Source organism: Mixophyes fleayi, chromosome 1 (genome assembly GCF_038048845.1).
Source record: "Mixophyes fleayi isolate aMixFle1 chromosome 1, aMixFle1.hap1, whole genome shotgun sequence".
In the NCBI taxonomy this organism is placed as follows: domain Eukaryota; kingdom Metazoa; phylum Chordata; class Amphibia; order Anura; family Limnodynastidae; genus Mixophyes; species Mixophyes fleayi.
This window is the reverse complement of record NC_134402.1, coordinates 48,538,125-48,558,000: the sequence shown is the minus strand read 5'-3', so window position 1 is coordinate 48,558,000 and position 19,876 is coordinate 48,538,125. Positions and strand designations below refer to the sequence as shown.

The 19,876-nt window shown below is 40.4% G+C and overlaps 1 protein-coding gene across 3 annotated transcripts in view; it reads left to right on the top strand.

Annotated features, from left to right (window-relative positions):
* The window catches only part of PPARGC1A (PPARG coactivator 1 alpha), a 72,517-nt gene that overhangs the window by 34,412 nt on the left and 18,229 nt on the right, over positions 1-19,876 (top strand). For all 3 annotated transcript variants that reach the window (XM_075194735.1, XM_075194734.1, XM_075194736.1), the window contains 3 exons: positions 1,504-1,705; positions 9,233-9,278; positions 9,388-9,461. In XM_075194735.1, coding sequence (XP_075050836.1) covers positions 1,504-1,705; positions 9,233-9,278; positions 9,388-9,461 — 322 coding nt within the window. The remainder of the gene's footprint in view (positions 1-1,503; positions 1,706-9,232; positions 9,279-9,387; positions 9,462-19,876) is intronic.

The window sequence follows — 19,876 nt, the reverse complement described above, 5'->3', positions numbered from 1 at the left end:
CAAATAAATACAAAGGCAATAGTGACAGAATGATGTGTGCATTCTTTAAAGAGCACCCTTCACCCTCACAGACAGGTGACAGCCATTTTGAGCCTCTTTGATGTCACTTCCTGCCTCTGTGATTTTTCTGGTTCTTAGTGATTTGATGAGATGCATTCTCATCCTCTGTGATGTCGCTGATATTTAGTAAATATTAATGTGCATTGCCATCATACATCGCAAAGTTCCTGATTGGACAATCGGGACAGATTTAGACCATACTTGCCAACTCTCCCAGAATATCCGGGAGACTCCCGAAATCTGGGTCAGTCTCCCGCACCCCCGAGAGAGAGGGCAATTCTCCCGGTTCCCGGCCGGCTCTGGAAAGTAAATGGAGAGGCGGGGCTTATTAGCGTCATTGTGACCCCACCCCCTAGTTTTATTGGTCGAAAAAGGTGGTGACAGCTGTGGGGGCGGGGTTAATGGCGCGATTCTTCGAACCCCGCCCCCACACACCCACCGGTCCTCCCGGGACACAAGCTGCCAATGTTGGCAACTATGATTTAGACCAGGGTTTCCCAAACCCAGTCCTCAGGGCTCCCTAACAGTGCAGGTTTTCCATATCTCCTTGCTGGAGCACAGGTGTATTCATTACTGACTGACACATTGTAACAGATCCACAGGTGGTCCTAATTATGTCTCATGTGATCCAGAAAACCTGCACTGTTGGGGAGCCCTGAGGACTGGGTTTGGGAAACCCTGATTTAGACTATACATCTGTGCCACGTCCTTTTTTTTTTCTTACCAAGGCCGACGCACTGCCATTTTTGATGTTTGAAAATCAGGCCTGTCCGACACCAAAAAGTGTCGTCGGCCATCTTTCTTTTTACACTACTGCAGTACTGCTGAATGTGTCTCCTCCTTATTTGCGTGCGGGACCCACTGTTGTTAGGTAGAACATGCCAGCAGGAGATAGATTATAAATAAAAGAAAAGGAGGTAGCATATTAGGCAGTAGCATGACATTTGGGTAGTCCTTTTATATATACCATTAAATCAGAAAGCGATAATTCATGGGGCCTTTGGTGCTATTTAAATAATGTTACCTTACCATCTACATTAGATGAAAACAAAACATTTTTAAGGACACTTAGGAGTGCTATGAAACGTTACGCTGCAACATCAGGTAACAAATAAACCCTAAGTGGTTTTAATCCCACACTTTATTACAAGAAGACTGTAAAAAAACAAGACGCGTCTGTGTTTCTGAGGATAAAATTGAGGCAATGGAGAAATGAAATAAAACTTTTCATAAGTGGCATCGGGGAATTTTAAATGCAATTTTCTTTCCTTGTTCTGCAAACAATTATTCACAGATCATAGAGCCGGTACACTTATTGTGAACACTTCACAGAATTAATAAAAGACAAGAGACAAGTTGTATTTTCTTTCACTGAGGCCTCAGCTCACTAATTTTATTTTCCCTTTTTTTTTTCCTTTTCTTCTCTGTCTTTTGGTTTTGAAGAGCGAGAACTGTTGGAGTAATAAACCCAGAAACATTTGTCAACAGCAGAAGCCACAAAGGCGCCCTTGCTCAGAGCTCCTTAAGTACCTGACTGCAAATGATGACTCTTCTCAGACCAAATCAACAGAGAGCAGGATTAACAACAGACTTGACAAATGCACCAAAAAGAAGCCCTGCTTGCATCCTCAGCCACATTTTCAAGGTAGCTTGGGGAATCCTATATATGTTGCACTTCTTGGTAAATTTAATGTAGTCTTTACTCATACAAATTGGTCCTCGCTCCACTTGCTTGGGTTGGTCACATGACTGGCCTGTTCCCAGCTAGTCTCTCAGTCATGTTGTGTCCCTCTATCATTTTGTTTGCTTGTGTTTTTTTTTATTAGAGACATGTTTGTAATATATAATGTATTAAACATATATTCATATGTGTTTATCCCCTGTCTCGCACAATAGGTAGTGCCTTATTCCTTATAATATTTGAGTAGTAGTTTTTTGGCAAACAATTTTAGTATTGTTTGTGTTATGTTTTGCTATACTGTCTTTTGTTTTATTATCTTTTTTTTTCTTTTTTTAATGGTATAATAGACAGCTGTGTGTTGTGAGAGTATTCCGTGGCAGGTTGCTGCATGGGGGGGAGGGGGGGGGGGTCTGTTACCTGGTTGGGTGCAGGGAACTTTATTATATAATGTATGGCTAATGTGTGGTGATCAGTGTAATGTCTGCCTGAGGTAAGTTTAATGGAGGAAGATAGAAATGATGCAGGGTAGCTGTAATTACTGTGCATGGACAGAGATGAAACCTATTAGCTTTGTCACTCTCTGGCGTAGATGAGGGCTCTTAACTTGGCTACTAGTAGTAAAAGATATTATTATTTTAGATGACGAGTGATTGCAGGTGTTGAGAACATTAATGATATATCTTATTTTTTTTACAAGTTATTCATGAGCATCTATAATGTAATATCCAATTTTGCTTCAGTTCTCTAAATCAATTATATATCTATATTCCTTGAATTTATCAGAAGTCTGTTAAACAATAACAAGCTTTCTGACTACAGTTTTCCAGTGACAAAACCTTCCCTGTGACTACCCTGTTAGAACCAAAATATATAGGTATACCACCCAACTGTCCCGATTTTAGTCTCGACTTTACGGACATGTCTGTCCTGCGGGTGGGAATGTTGGGGGAAGGGCGGTATCTAATGGGCAGCCTAGCGCTTTTGAATGTAGTCACGCCCTCCTTGCCACGTGGCCACGCCCCCTATCCAGATGCTGGGGGCAGCCATGTTGGGAGGTATGTATAAGTGATGTGAATATACCTATTGTAACGTACATTGGTACTGGCTGGGAAACATACTGTTAGACACCCTTAGAGGTAGATTTAGCAAAAGGTGTACACTAGGGGGTAAATTTATCAAACCTTTTAAAAAAAAAAGTCTTGTCCATAGCAACCAATCAGATTGTACCTATCATTTTTTACAATGTACTATATAAATGATAGCTAGAATCTGATTGGTTTCTTTGGGCAAAACCTCCACCTTAACTTTTAAAAGGTTTGATGAATCTACCCCCTAGTGTACACTTATTCTCACAGTCTGCCCTTTTAGTCTATGACCATATTGGTTTGTCATGAAACTAGCTCTGCATCCATCCTCCTACCCTTACAGTAGTATGGACCTGTTATACACCAATCCCTAGTTAGTGCTACAGGGCAAACCCTAGAGACTCTTTCCTGTGAAATGTTTGGATCTTTGTCTGTTTAATGTATAATGGCTTACTTTTTGTACATTACTATTCCTTCTATAACTCAGAAAATATCCATTGTGGCTCCCTTTCATTTTTATTGCTAAATAGCATTTTTAATGGGTAATTTTCCACATGGTAATTCCAGAAGGGCTTTAGAATTTGTCCTCTCGTGTACGCTTGCTTGTCTATAAATCAGATCACTTTTTAGTCATACATGCAAAACAGGGCAATAAGCTATTTCCTTAAAGGAAAACGATCAGCAAAATACATTTTATATGGCATAAAATAATGAGAATTTTGCAGTTTGTTTAATTGCAAAAATATATAGTTTTTATTATGCTTCCTAATGTACCTGCTGCTATTTTGGTATTGGTTAGTTTGCTTTTATAACCTGACACTACTGCCACACATGAGGAAGTTTAGCTAAATGCTCTCCACCGATAACATAAGAAGGCGTATTAGAGAGGAACACTAAGGGTGATGTGCAAAATAGCAGTTTATTATGCGGTCTTAAAAACCTCTATCAGTTGTATGTGATTTTAAAACACAAATTGTATTGCTTATTAATCTGCATTTGCGTAAAATCGCATCTGACGTGTTGTTTTAAAAGTCGCAAATTGCATGCGGTTTACAGCAAACCGCTGCTTTACAATCTGAACATCATTCGGGGAAAAAAAAACGCATGATTTAACCCTTTCTGTGGCATCTAATTTTTTGTATCTTTGAGATACACCTTTTAGGAGTCATATTTTTGTGTCTAAAAGTATTTTTGAGTCTACTTTGTGACCTCATTTTAGTGACCAACCCTGGCACTTTTGTATAGGCATCATACCACACCTGCCAACATTTTAGTCCCTGTCAGCGGGACAGGGGGCGTGACCACATCCTGATGGAGGAGTGGCCACATTGTGAAGGGGGAGTGGGCAGGTCCCCAGAAAGCTGACTAGCTATGTAAAGCACTAGGCTGCCGATTAGAAATCTCCCTTCCCTTCCAAACATTGCAGCACCGGCAGGTAGCGCTATGCAGAGCAGCTGTGAACGGCGGATACCTCCCAACGTTCCCACCCTTGGGAAAAACATGTCTCTGGGCGGAACAGCAGGACTGACGCCACTGGCGGATCCAGGGAGGGGGGGGGCGATCGGGCCATTCGCCCCCCCTAGCAGCAGAAAGCCTACCTTTAAAATAGGTCCCAGCCGCCGATCAAAACGGGAGGGGGTGGGGCCAATTGTGAGCGGAAGGCAGGGCTAAACGCAGGTCAGCCAATCAAAGTAAAGGAGGGGCGTGATTATGCAAAATCGCCCCTCCCCTAAACATAAAGTCTAGGTCCGCCCCTGACTGATGCCGAAATCGGGACAGATGGTGGGTACGGTCATACTCACAATGCACATGATTTGACCAGTCTTACCAATGAGAGCCATGTATTAAAGAATAATGTCTTACTGTGTTTTTGTAAAACACGGCTTGATACATTGCATCATTTGTATAGATCCTAGCTCACAAAAACTGCTGTCTGCAATATGATGGCCTGATGTGCAGTTTTTGCTTAGGTAAATCGCATGGTTCAAAAAACACACAAAAAAAAGACGCATTCTGAATTGCGGTTTGGAAAGCAATTCTCAAATAAATTGCTTTCAACTGTAGATTATATTTAATTGTTCACATCTATGTACAAAAATGTACTTTGCGAGTAGAAAAATTGATTCTCTAATTTATATCTAAATGTTGCTATTAGTCCCAATTTGTTTTCACTTTTTGTTTGAAAGCAAAAAAAAGTCATCAGAGTAGTAATAAAAATCCAACTAATTCGCTCTCATGTCTTTTAATGAACAACAGCTTTAGAGTTTTATAAACTACTGAAAAGTAACACTTCTAGAAAAAGACAATACCTTGAAACGGTAATGTATAAAGCATCTTATGAATCTTTATCCTCGGGCAAATGTGCGAAAATGTCAGGAATCTCAACAAAAAAAACACAGAATATAAGACATAAGAGATTTGCATCAAATAATATATTCCTTATTGCAGTACAGAGATAAGAAAGGAATCCATATAAGCGAGTTTATTATTCAGCAGCTTCTGCCACTTGTAATCTTGCTACTGAAACAAAACCTAACTATTCTTAAAGATTAACCCTGCGCTTCCAGTGCTCGGACACGCGTCTGTATAAGACACTTAGCGCACATTATTCATGAGAGTAATGGACTCTTTGCCGGTTACATCAGGTTTATCGGAGATAGTCGTAATGTGGTACTTTTTATGCATTCGGTGATTTCATATGTAGCTTGTGTGGGACCATAATTTCTATTCATTATACTTCAGTCTGATCTTTATATTCTAAAGCTACAAAAGCGTCAAAGCCTATAGTATACTAGGTAAGACTGCATGAGAGATCAGGCTGTGATGTTACACAGTCAGTCTTGTTTAGTATACACAGAGGCAGAATTTCAGTAACAGCAAATGTTTTTTTATTGGAGTGAATATTGCAAAGGTGGTTGTAGCCGTGGTCACCAAACTTAACACCAATCGTAACTACTCTCCGTGGAGGCAGCTATTTTATGCACTGAATCAATATTCAAGACAATGCAGTCTATTAATTCACCAGGATCTAGTGACATCGCTGTGATGTCATTGCTTCCAAGCGAAGTGACAGGCGTGTGCCAGACCAAAGTTTAGTTTCTTACAGGGTGTGGAGCCAGGGGTAACTTTCATGTGGGTTACTCAGGCTGACAACTCAATGGTTATTTAGATAAACACCTATGAAGGCTATCATTGACTAACAGTTCATTAATATCTAATTAGTTGTAATGTAATCTGGCGCTTCTTAAATTAGATATTCACCCCTGAACCAGTTATTTGGCAAATGCCCAGCCATGCTGTTTCCGTACTTCGTTCCACACATTGTAATGTCAAACAAGCTGATCGCCGCGACTAATGGAGAGCCAGGGCTTAGCAGCTGCGCCACCTGTTATTTACCTACTACAGGGTGGATTTTTTTTTTGCAGAGGCGTGAAAAATTTGTGTGAAATGCTGCTGGACCAAAGACCATAGCAGAGTGCAACTGTTGGGATTTTTACGCTTACTCGGAAGATGTATAAACTCCGTTTTTCAAAGGGAGGATGTGCACTGTTAAAGATGTATAACGCACATGAGAAGTCTTAAAACCGTGAGACCAGACATAAATGGAACACAGTTAATTAATCACACTCTGATGGGGGGAATTCAATTCCCCCCAGATTAGCGCAGCGTTAATCCTACTACCATTATTACGGTAAATTTAACCCGGCTTTCCGCTCGCAGTTCAGGGAGCCAGCGTGGAAATGACCGTAATAACGGTATTTAAGCGCATTATTACTGTAATAACAGTAATAGTGCGCAGCCAGCATTACTTTTTGCTGCAACGCGGCCAATTAAATTCCCCCCTGAGAGTCAAATGAACATTTACAAATTAGTTATTACATATGATTGAAGGCCTTGGCATATAATGTGTTGCAATGTTTTTCAATTTTAACACAAAAATGTATTTATTTGCACTCTTTCTTCAGGTCCCTTCTCATCCTACAACATATAGGGGTAGATGTATTATACCTTCTAAAAAGGAAAGGTGGAGGTGTTACCTATAGCAACCAATCAGATTCTGGCTATCATTTACTAGAATGTACTAGATGAATGATAGGTAGGATCTGATTGGTTGCTATGGGCAACACCTCCACTTTTTTCTTTTTAGAAGGTTTTATTCATCGACCCCTTAATCATATCTGGCCTAATGAAAGAGCTCCTGTGGGTAGATTTACTAAGACTTCTAAAAGGAAATATTATGGTTTTGACCATAGCAACTAAGCAGAGTCTAGATGTCATTTTCTAGAATGTACTAGATAAGTGATAGCTAGAATCTGATTGGAGGTGAAGTGGAGGTGTTGCTATGGGCAACATCTCCACTTTTCCTTTCAGAAGTTTTAATAAATCTACTCCCTGGTAGAAAAAGTTGAGATGAGAGAAGTGTTATGAGGGGACATTTTATCACCTGTATGGTAATTAAATAGCATAGTAACACAAGACATTTGTTTCATAATGATAGTTCTCTCACCATCACACTGCTGCTTCCTCTCTGCCTATTCACTAAGAGATGTGGCTAGTTATTAGTCTCATCCTAAGCATACAGGACCTCATTTAGAGTCGGACGCAAAGTCCATCTAAGAAGTGTAGGAGTGGGAGTGTGCCGCAGCTTGGTAGGGTATAACGAGTGGCAAGCAAACCCAGTTGCGTCCCACTCTTAATACCCTCTTAATCTGCGAGCAGTTCCTGCAGCTAGCTAGTGCTTGCGCCACCTAATTCCTGCCGCACAGCTTAGCCCTGTTTTGACGTGTGTTGCGTCTGCGCCTCACTGCGACTAGGATGTAATTACATGGTCACACCTTCACAAATCCGGGTTCCTCCCATCCTCTCGTAGTGAGTCGCAAGCTGTCGCAAGTGTTAATTGCGTCCAAGATGCAGGCGGATTTGGTGCTTTCTGCACATGCGTGGTAGTGTTTTTTTGTTGGATGCGCCTAAAACGGGCTTTTCGTCCGACTCTAAATGAGGTCCATAGTGAGCATGCACAGTATTACAGCTTCCAACTATGTGCAAATAATTAAAATAATACTTATTGCCCACACAGCTAATATACATATATAATAAAGTCACAGTGCAATCTCGCAAAGGAAAAAAATCCAGGCAATTTTATGCACATTCTCAGCATATACCTATGTATGTATGTATGTATGTATGTATGTATGTATGTATGTATGTATGTAGAGATCCAGCAGCAAATAATGTGGAGATGTGAGTTCAGTGTCTGATCTGTCAGGAACAAGCAGTAAGACTCAGGGATTATTCATGTCCCCACCTTCCCTTAATAATTTTCTCCCCAGGTATGCAGAGTAATTCAGGGTTGCTACATACAGTAGAATTAAAATGAAAGAGTGAAAATGTTTTTTTTTTACTCCTCTTGTAGACTGGATATAGAAAACTACAATAGGTTAAATAACGGACAAATGAAAGGAATGGAACGTGACAATATATTTTTTGCAAATCCAGGAAATCTAAATCTGTATTTGAAAAATCACAAAACACATGTAGTGCAGCTGTGAATGTGTTAAAAGAAATGATTAACATGGTACAATTGATTTCCCACATGATCCATTATTGAACCAAGGACACATTGGTGCTGAAACTGCTCGGAGCACCACTGCAGCTGATTGTTTACTTCTGGAATCTAAGCTGAGAAAAGCCATACATCCCTGGGGAAAGTTTCCAGGAAGTGATTGATAGGCGACTACCAATAGAATGCAGCCTGTGATGCTGGGCTACTCTCTTATTGGCTTATTGTTATAACTCTGTAGCGTCTTATTGGCTGTGCTGGAGGCATTATTTTAGCCCTAGAATTTCTGTTTGGGTCCCAGACCGTGATTATGTTGGGTGACTGACCAAGACACAGAAATTGGTGGCTAAAGGCAAGACACAGAGCCAACTTCTAATATCTGTAATCATTTACAGTAGGGATTGCAGTATTCATTGCAAAACACACATTTTCCTATTAAACTCAGAGGGGAGTTTAATTGGCCGCGTTACTCTTGAAAGTAGCGCAGTCTGCATATTATTACTGTTACTATGGTAATAGTTCGCATTAGTACCGTTAATATATCGCTGATTTTTATCGCTGATTTTTGCTGAACTGTATTAGTGTGCAGCCCGCGTTACTTTCGAGAGTAACACGGCCAATTGAATTCCCCCAAACAATATTATAAGAGACTCACTGATTATGCTTATAGTATTTACATTAGTTTCTCCATATATTAACATCACTTTTGTATTTTACCTGTATACAGTGGCTTCTAATTTTGCATTAAACTAAGCTTTGTTTTTTTTTTCTATGGTAATTCCAAACAAACATACATGGAGTATACATTTGTAACAGTATTTATAAACGTTTTCTTTTCATTTGCAGCCAAGTCAACAAGTTTGTCACTTCCTCTGACACCCGAGTCACCAAAGTAAGTATTGAGCAGCGGCAAACTCTGTTGGCAAGGGATGGGTGTCTTCTCGTCTTGGCTACAATAGCTCCATTTCAGCTTGTTTTTATAAATATACGCTGTCTTCCAGTGATCCCAAAGGTTCCCCATTTGAGAGCAAGACTATTGAAAGAACCTTAAGTGTGGAGCTCTCTGGAACTGCAGGTAAGGGCCATTCTTTCATTATTATTACATTTCATTGTACGTGTAATGTGGTATTTAGAGGACCCTTAAGTGATCCTCAGACCCGTGTAAGAAGATTCTATCAGATGGAAATGATACTTAACGTCACAGCAGACATCTTGTATGTTAATCTGTTAATGGATATACCTATCGGACCTCTCTTAGTCTACAATTGCTGATAACATAGAGCAATAACTTGCATTCAATTGCATTACATATGTGCAACTTATAATTTAGGTGTAGTGGTCCTTTAATGATGAAACATCTGAAGTCGTTTAAGATCATTTGTAGGATAAAAATATCTTGTTTTTTGCATCTTTCATTGACAAACTGGTACATGTGTTTCTCATCAGGGGCGCACGGAAGATTTTTAAGGGGGAGGTTTCCCCCCCCCCCCAAAAAAAAGCAAGAGAGCTGCCGCGCCCGCGTATGCGCAGCAGCTCTGTTTCGGCAGCACTGTACTATACAGCAGCCGCGCCGCTGTCAAAGAAGCTTCCGTGGCGGTGCTGTATACAATACAGCACCGCCGCGGACGCTTCCTTGACAGCGCCGCGGCTGCTGTATAGTACAGTGCCGCTATGTAGGGCACTTTTTTAGCGGAGGGGAGGGGTTTCTGGAGACCCAGAAACCCCCCCTGCGTGCGCCCCTGCTCATGTTGATGTGTCCATTTGCACTAAGCTTGACTTCCTTGGCAGAATGCTTTACTTTATAATAAGTCTATTAATAACCACTGTCCTTAAGGTGGATTCACTAAGCGGTGCTAACTGATCATCCAACAAATTATAGCACAGTCTAATAGCACTCTAGCACATCATTTTGTTAATTTGAATAACCTTGTTCCAAGAAGATATATGCAATTGAACTTTCTTTGTGGAAAAAATAAAGTGTTTTTCATTTGTACTGAACACTTCCTCAGCATGATAACAGTTAAATATGAAAATTTCTAGAGACATTGAAGCAACGTTGATAGCTAATGTAAATATGTTTTTACCATATATGCATATGTATGAATACAAATAAAAAGGCCCCAGTACAATGTATGAAATATTCCTGTCATATATAGAACTGTTGTAATGTTGTAGAAGCGGGTGGATTTAGAGTAATTAGTTCCCTTCAAGTCTGAGTGCTTGGAGTTGCACAGTTTTAAAACCACTAGTTGACAAGTGTCATGCCTCTGGTTATAGAACACTTCAGTGCTTAATGGTTCGAGTGAAAGTAGCCCTCAGGCCAGCAACACTTGCTGTCACCACTACAAAAGGGTTTTGTTAGAGAAATAATAATAAAAAAAAACAAAAAACTAAATCTGTCAATCCATAAAAATAGAATATAGAACTATTTATACATTACACATACACATAGTGGAGGCAGCCATATTGGAGTCTGACTTGAGAATGCAATCTCTCAGTTCACTAGGAACCAGTGACATGATGTACCATGTGTTCAGCCCTTTTGTACGATAAAGGTCCAAATTCAGTTTGTCAAGTTATTGTAATCTAAGTCACATGAATTGAAAGCCTACATTCCCAAAATGGCAGCCTCCACTGTGTGTAGACGCTTTTTAGTTATGGCATTTTTCTCGCTTTATTGCTGATGTTTCCATTTGTATAGAGAGTACGTTATGTATCTGTGTTACATATCGGGAGACACATAAAATAATGCTATGTATGTACAACGGGATAGCTACTAGGGGGAGCTTATCTCCAGCCTGAATTGTCCCATTTTTATTTTTACCATTGTTGTCAATCACAGCGTTGGACAAAGCATTTTTCATAATCTCTCGTGTAGGTGTAATTTTTGTCTGTTAATTGCATTGCTGCATTCTTTCAGTGCAGTTTGTCAGTGAACTAAGAGGGAATAGTGGCTGATGATTTGGTTAAACGAGTGTAACAGGCTTCTGTGTGACGCAGTAACATATTTTATCTTCAGGTGGAATATGTTGTAAAAAGCATGACGTTGATCAAAGATAAAAAGGCTTGTAAGTCCTGCTTTTCCTGTGTCTCTTTTAGGGCCTTATTTGCAAATTATTGTTTTTTTGCCCATTAACTATCATCTATCACCGCAAACGATGACAGACGACCCTTCAGGGCAATTTACTATAGAAGGCATCCAATAGGAGACTTTTCTGGCGATGACTTTTTTCTAATGAAGACTCCGTGTTCTGACCCAGAGTCTTCATCGCGCATGTGCGACCTAGTGTTGCTTGCGCAGATGCCATTTGCGTAAAACAGCGTAGGAGAGAGAAGCAACGATGCCAGAGAGGGATTCAAAGATCTCTCTCCTGCCAGGCTCTCCCCATAGGATTGAATTGCGTTAGCCATCGGGTCAAGCTCCGAAAAAGCTAAGCTTTTCTCCATCCCCGTTGGATATTATGGGACTGCAATTTAATGCGGTACTTTGCCTAATGCAGGAGACCGCGTAAACCATGCAGAAAAGGCCGTTTCCGCATGGTTTAGGGTTTCAGAAATAGGCCCCATAGTCGTTTTTGTTGGACATTATAAAGATAAAATCCAATAGTGGCCATGTAGTGTTCAAATACTGAATACTTAATGATGCTAAGTACGATGGTTTCAGTTGTCTGTTGCTGCAAGGTATGATATCCATCTCTGTATGTACTTAATTTAATGTGAACATTTCTGATTTTAAAATAATCCACCACCACCCAGGGTTCAGATATACAGAGCCTTCTAGATCTGAACTTGTCTGATTTTTTATGATCTGAAGTCTTATAACATTGTTAGTATCACACTTTATATGGGGCCAGCATATTATACAGTGCAGTACGATCAAAGGATGTTAAATCGTTCACATCAGTCCCCGGAAACCACAGGAGCTCACACACTCTATAGCCAAATTATTTGGAACCCAATTACCCTGCCAGTATGTTTTTCTGCGGACACCAGACCACCCAGGGGAAACCCACATTAACATGGGGAAAACATGCAAACTCCCATGTCTGTAGCACCAATAACCACCACTATATGAGAATTTTCAACCAAAGTAACTAGGTTCAGAATATATATATATATATGTGTGTTTGTAGTTATCTATTAACACCTAATAATATGCTAAATTATAAATGAAGGGTCCTATGACAAATAAAAGCGTACCTATCACCTACTCACATGGCGGCACCCGTTTGTTGGCTGAACTAATATTCAACCTCAACTGTTCACTAGGACGGAGAAACATTGAGGCACAAAGTGTGAAGTCATTTGTGAATGGATAGGCTGCAGTCTCATGGGTAGGTGGAATCAGCTTTGCTTTAGTTTCTAACACAGATACTAACTGCACAGAGTTGAGCCCGGTCAAGTGTAAAACAATTTACACCAGGCGGAGCAAGGTAGGAGGGTCAGTGGGGCTTTACTCTACTAAACTGTGAGGGCCCCTGACAGGTGATTTTTATAGTTCTGCTAGTCCGGAGGAGGGTTGTTTAAAATATTTTTGGGTGGACTTTACCTAAACATTTAGCCAGTGGCGGGACTACCATGGGTGCAGGGAGTGTGCCCCTCTGAGGCCACCCCTCCCAGCCTCCCTCTCTGCTTTGAAAAGAGCAGGGAAGTCTTCTTCTTAGTGGTGCCCTCTTCTCATGCAGTCGGACAGCACATGCTCAGAAGAACCTTCTCTCCTCTCTTGTAACTGCCGGGAGGCTACCGTGTCATCGCACTGTTCCGTCCCTAATTTTATTTTTAATTTGGAAATTCCACCACATACTACCTTTTGGGTTCTAAATAAGGTAAAACAGTCATAGGAACCTATTGCCGCTTCTCTTGTTAATTTGAGTAAATGTTAATGATGGAAAAATAAGCATTATAAGTTACATTTTTCAGGTCAGAAAAAAAAATTGTTTCTGTCTGTGTGACAAATGGTAGCCCTAATTATAACTAACATGTACAGGTCATCAGAGTTACCAACAGTCAATAAATTAGTACATTAAATCCAACGGTGAGTAGTGAAGATACAATGTTAGTGCTGTCATGGAAGTCTGTATTAGTTACACAAAGACCTGCCCAAGCATTGTCCCAGAGTGCCCTAAAGGTATTTGTGTGAGCAAAAGGGATTATTAGCATCCACAAATATAGGTACCCCCTATTAATTTAAACTGTTGTGACTTTTTTTGTCGGTCTGTTTGTTTGAGGACTGTGGATCTTTTTCCTAACAGATGTCTTGTTTGAAAATGTGTCCCTGACAACGATTTCATAAATCTCTTTTATGTAATATATGCACTTTATATGGGAATATGCTGATACCTCTAACAAATGGCTCTGTAATGCCATTGTATCGCTGTGTAGATGGCCCTAAATCTTAGCTCTTTGCTAAAAGATTACAATAAAGTGTTTCTTTTATGGTTTTATTGAGGGAAATGTTTACATGAGGCTGGGACATTTGTTGTAGCCCACGTTGTAGTTAGCAATGTGTGCTCGATTCGATAAGCCAAAAAATGTCATTTCAATTATGAAACAAAAAAAACCCACAGAACGTGCTTTTCATGTTAGTGAATTCTTTGTGGTGTGAAGTCTTTCATTGGCATGACACTACACCATGGTTGTCTTCTTTTCGGGACCAAATGGCGAGTGCAGGGGGCTGGGCCGTGCAATTCGTGTCATCATGGCTCCGCCCCTGCTGTGTAATAACGCGATTGGCGTCATCCACTAACATTTAATACCTAATTGGTTACTATTGGAGACAGCACATCATTTCTCTTTGCACCATGTTGTTAAAAAAAAATATGTAAAATGCATGTGTACATATAAGCTGCCATTATCTCAGTGCATTTTTACTAAAATCAAAGCAATTTATGCACATAGCACCATGTCATAAAGTATGCCCAAAAGGGACAGTTATAGATTAATTACGTGGTACGTTGGAGGCATGATGTAAAAATATGTCTGCATCTCTTGATAGCTGCATTTATTAACATAACTGCAGGCCGCTGTATTACTTGTCTGGTCTATGTAAAGTGACATGACAACCATAGTCATCAGAGGAAGGGTCCCTAGTGGATCCATTATTATGAGCATGGTAGATAGCTGGCTTTACTGTACCAAGCAGAACCTCATTAACATATAATTCCTCAGAACTCTTAGCATTCACCTGTCACCTACGTATAATAGAAGCAGCCATTTTGGGGGCGCAACCAATAGTAATGTTGATTGTAGCCGCTTAATTGACTAGAAGCTAGTAACATTACTGTTGCTTTTCATGATGAAGTGTCCACACGGCCCTGGTTTCTAGTGCAATGAGAGGCTAAATGTGAATAAGGTCTACAACATGGCTGCCTGCACAGTCTGTAGAGGACTGTGCACTTTTAACAACAAGTAAACCTATCACAGGGCATTAGTGGTTCTCTGAACCTGTTTATTACTCATACTTGCCTACATTTGAGATCTCCCCTCCCCTCCTGCTGTGTCCTGGGGGCATAACCAGATGAACCCCGTCATTAGGCCCCGCCCCTCTGGTAAATTACAGACTGTTTGGCCTATTGCAGCAAGGGGGCCGGGCCAGGATGCCACGAGTCGCGTCAGTAAACCCCCCCCCACCCCATTTCACTAAGGAAGTACCAGGATGCGGGAGGTTGGCCTGCTCTCCCTGGAGTCCGGGAGAACTCCCAGAAATTCAGGAGTCTCGCAAACATTTCGGGAGAGAAGGCGACTATGTTATTACTAAACAAACTAATACACACAAATTAACTTTATAACTATATGTCATATCATTTTATGGTGAAACCTAGCACGATAATGTGTTAGAAATTATGCCGCCACTTCTCCTACTGCTTTGAGTGTAAGTCTATCAAATTCCACTTGCATTTTCCATACTGCCACCTCCACCACTATATTACATTGGAGTATACAATGTCAGTCATACCAAACATATATCATTTTCAAAACATGCAATACTTGAGTGTAATATTGTAAAAGAAAGGAAACATAGCGTACATACATTCACACAACAGCCTTGTGGTGCAGTTATTTACACACCTGCTCTGAAAGTACCGTGCATCAGGGCTTAATAAAGAAAATCTTTATGTAAATGTCAACAAGGGTTATTGTTAATTTTGTTAATTGGCTCCTTTTTCATCACGTTTTTAACATTTTTCAAGAGCAGTCACCTATGCAATTAAACATTCTGCTGATACGATATCTTATAGATTAGATAAGAAAGCCAAATAAACAGAGGTCTTTTGTGTTTTAATTCAGCATCTAATGTGAACTTATTTCCTATGCTCTATTAGATCATATGATAGAATAATTAATTCCTTTAGGTCTACAATGTAAGGGCTCATTCACACATATGCGCTGGGAAAATGCGTAAAAATTCATGAAGACTAAAATGCGCCTATTTTGTGGTTAGAAAAAGACTGTGCGCCCTCCTGGGACATAGGGACGCCTCACCTGCTTAATCCATAATTACCTACTTTCGCAAAGCTCTTTCCGGGAGAAGAGCGTGGCGGGAGGGGGCGGGGCTCGGCCAAACGCAGCATTTTGGCCCCGCCCCCACGGCAAAAAATGCCGTTTTGTCGCCGGGGTGGGGCCAAAATGACACGATTCGCCGCGTGTCGTGTCATTTAGTGGTGGCAGTAGCGGGATGCAGGAGATTTGCCAGCTCTCCTGGGAGTCCGTGAGACCGACTGAATTTCGGGAGTCTCCCGGACATTCCGGGAGAGTTGGCAAGTATGGCTTAATCTCATTTAAGTAATCTCATCCCACAAAAATCAATCTCATTTTTGCATGGGGGTGCAAAAGTATTATTCATGTGCATAATTGGTTATCCAGCAAGGAACCCTTCTGTCCCGCCCAGCTCCGTCCAAACGTTCACACACCGGCACATTCCGCCATCTTGGCCCTCAAACTCGTACACTTGAAAAATTTAGTGCATTTCTATTAATTAAATTCCTTTTGATTTATGAAGATTTGCTAGTATATAACCAGAGTAAATAATTAAATAATTCAAGTTTACGTTTTATGTCTCTTTAAGGAGTCGCTTTATTCATCAATATTATGTGTTGTAAGTTAGGCTGGGTACATACTATAGTGTTTTCAGCTGATTATCGAGCCAATCACATGATAAATGACCGTTCGGCCCGATATCACATTAGTGTGTACGCTCCAACGATGAAAGCCCACCATATCATTTCATTTGATCTTTAAACCGGTCTATAAATCTTATTCAACGATGGAACGATGTTGTTCCATTTCTGCAGTGTGTATGCACTCAGGACCGGCAGTGTCCATAGATCTGTGTGTAGAGTCACCATCTCTTCTGCCGATGGTTATTATTACAGATGAAGAGCACAGATTTGATGGTAAATGGTGTAAAATGTGTTTAGTGCTGATCGGGACTTTTTTTTTATTTTTATTTTTTTGATTGGTGGTAAAATCGTTAAGGATATTGAATCGGGAGAAATTTTGTGTAGTGTGTACCCAGCCTTAGTCATCAAACAATATTATATGGTACACCTATTGCACTCGTGTGGTCCATCTGTCTGTTCCCTTGTAGAATAGAGAAAAGAAAAGTAAAACACGACACCAGCGTATGCAGAGGACCTTGTACAACAACCTGTTACCTAGATCTCCTAGTTTACAACACCCTTTGCAGAGATGTGAAGGATAAATCTGAGCTTTTCCTGTTGATTCCAGTTGTGATATATTTTTTTCTAAGAAAGACTGAACATTCTATTATTTTTTTCTTGTTGTCTCCCCGGATATTGTTGTTTACAAATTGTAAGATGTACATCTTTAAAGATAAAAATGGCTGTCGCTGGCTATGTTTGTCCATTACTCCGTCGTCTTTGTGTCACCGGAGACCAGAGCCTATTTTATTTGCCTCAGGCAGATGCAGCCGCTCTAGTCTCTCTGACAGTCTTTGTATTAAATGATTGTGCCTCATAGCTGCCAATGTGGCAGGGTTTGCGAATCATCCCGAGAATACAACTTGTAGCCGAAGCTTATGCTGATTTATGGCTTATGCTGGTTTACACTTGTTCATCCTTATGCTGGTTCACGGCTTATACTGGTATGTCGCTTATACTGGTTATTGTGTTTTTATTAGCTTCACTTGTCTCTACAGAATGTTTCATACTTTATGCTGGTCCGCAGTTTATGCTGACTTACAGGTGTTGCTGGTTTGCTTTTTTTATTGTGCTTACTGAGCAATATTCTTGGAAAATTCATTTTTTTGGAGTGGATGTTAAGAACTGCGGCCAATTATGTGAAACAGTGGCAGACTGAAGCATTCCTGTTGCCTAGACACAGCAGAGGCGGTCATCTTGTGGGCTGGGCCAACGTTTAACCTATCATTTCGCTATCGACACCATTGCGGAATGTTGCACTTCGTGACTTATGACCCACGATATCATTTAACTGCATTATAACGATTAACGGTTCAACCCACAAAGAAGCAGCCACCAACATGTGTGAGTGAGTGGTAACTTAGTCCCATCATTTTTAAGGTTCTATACTTTAAAGGTTGATGAAAGCCAATTATTGCAGACTTACCAACTTTTGAAAGTTGTTTTCCGGGAGCCTGCCGGGGGAGGTGGGCGTGATGGGGGCGGGGCTCCAAAAATGCGTCATTTTGGCGGGGCCAGAAACTGCGATTCCGGGTGAATCGTGGCGTTTTGGAGATTGCCACACTCTCCCGGGAGTCCGTGAGACTCTCGCGAAATGCGGGAGTCTCCCGGACATTCCGGGAGAGTTGGCAAGGATGAATTATTGTCACATTTTTCCCACCCACTGCGAGTGATGTAATCAAATCACGCCCACCTCTTTTTATACACGCCCACCGCGTCTCCCGTATGAGCTCATTAAACAACATGGAGTATTCACCATGATGTGTGATATACAGATAGCACTATTTTACATACACGTCAGCAGGGAATCTCTATGGAAATGTCTGGATATTATCACTGAGCGGAATTATCTCCCTGGTTACTAAAAACGCAATGATTTTTCTTTTCATAACCTTTGATTTGCAGGCCTCCATTAATCACTATGAAACAGCGCCTCACTTTGAAAAGCAAAGTCGCTAGTAATTGTTTCCCACAAATCCTTCCTGTAATATTGAAATAAAAATGTGCGTTTTGTACCCTTCCAAAAGCCAACTCAAAAATAATGACCGGAGAGCACATAAAACTAGCTACAGATTTGAGTGCCAAAAAATTCCATAAGTGTGAGTGATATAGAGCCACTTGTTTATTATAGAACACATTTCAATGCGGTAATCATAAATACTGCTAAGGTTGTGCTCTGTTGAAATATGGCCTACATAGTGTTGATTGTTTGTGTTATGTGATTTGTCTGACACCCATTACATTCTGGGTAATGGCAGCTATTTGTTGCTGTGCACAGCAGGCTCTTTTGACAAAAGAAAATAGACAGCAATAAAAACCATAGTCAGAATTTCATTCTGAGAGGAGCTTCACTGACTATAGTTTGTGCAAGTTTGATAACAGTGTTCTGTACTGTCTTTTGTCAGCTCACAGCCTATAACAGTCACCCGTCCTTTTATAAATCTACTACAGCTCGGTAGCAGCTACAAAAAAAAAAAAAGAGTTTAGAAACAGGTATGGGGGAGGGAGGACCACAAAGGTGGAGGGTCAGATTTGGACTTTGTTTATTTGTAGCAGAATCAGCTCTTGTCCTGAAATGTAAACTGCTACCTGTGTTTGCCTTTTAGAACAGCTCCGTTTATGCAAAAAAAAACATTTATATAAGTTATACACTGAACGCTGCCACATTTCTTTGAAAAGTCTGACCTAACAGTCCCGGGTCTATCAAAAGGCCATATCGGTTCCAGTCTTAGGGTGGCAGAAGTGCAGGGGCAGTAGTCTGCCTGCTGACTGTTTCATACTTAATATATATAGATAGATAGAAGCAGCAAACGGAAAGGAGCGGTACATCCTGAATTAATTCCCTCCCCCCTTTTTTTAAAAATATTTTTTAATGAAGTTTTTCATTATAAACATCAAGATATAATTAAGCTTGTTTTAATATCAATAGCCTGGTGCGTCTGTAAACATAATTACTTAATAGTGCTAATTAGAATTTGTCTTTGTTTTTTTATTTAGAGAGAAATGAGCAGCAAGTAAATGGGGGAAAAGCATATTATTTACATCCCCTATAGCTAATGATTTAATGTTATTACTTCTCTGTCTGCATTTTAAGTACACAAATTACATAAGTTGAGGGAAATTAAACTCATTTCAGTGCCTTGTTGGATCCTCTGCTCTGCTACTTACTGAACATGTTTAACTGTTAGAATGAAGCTCTTTATTCCTGATGCAGAATGAGGTCTAGTAATTAAGCAAATTCATAGTGAAATGCAATAGTTAAAGTAGAACTAATGAAAGTATTATTTTAGACCTCCACATAGGAAGTATCCTTTCACGTAAAAGATATAGA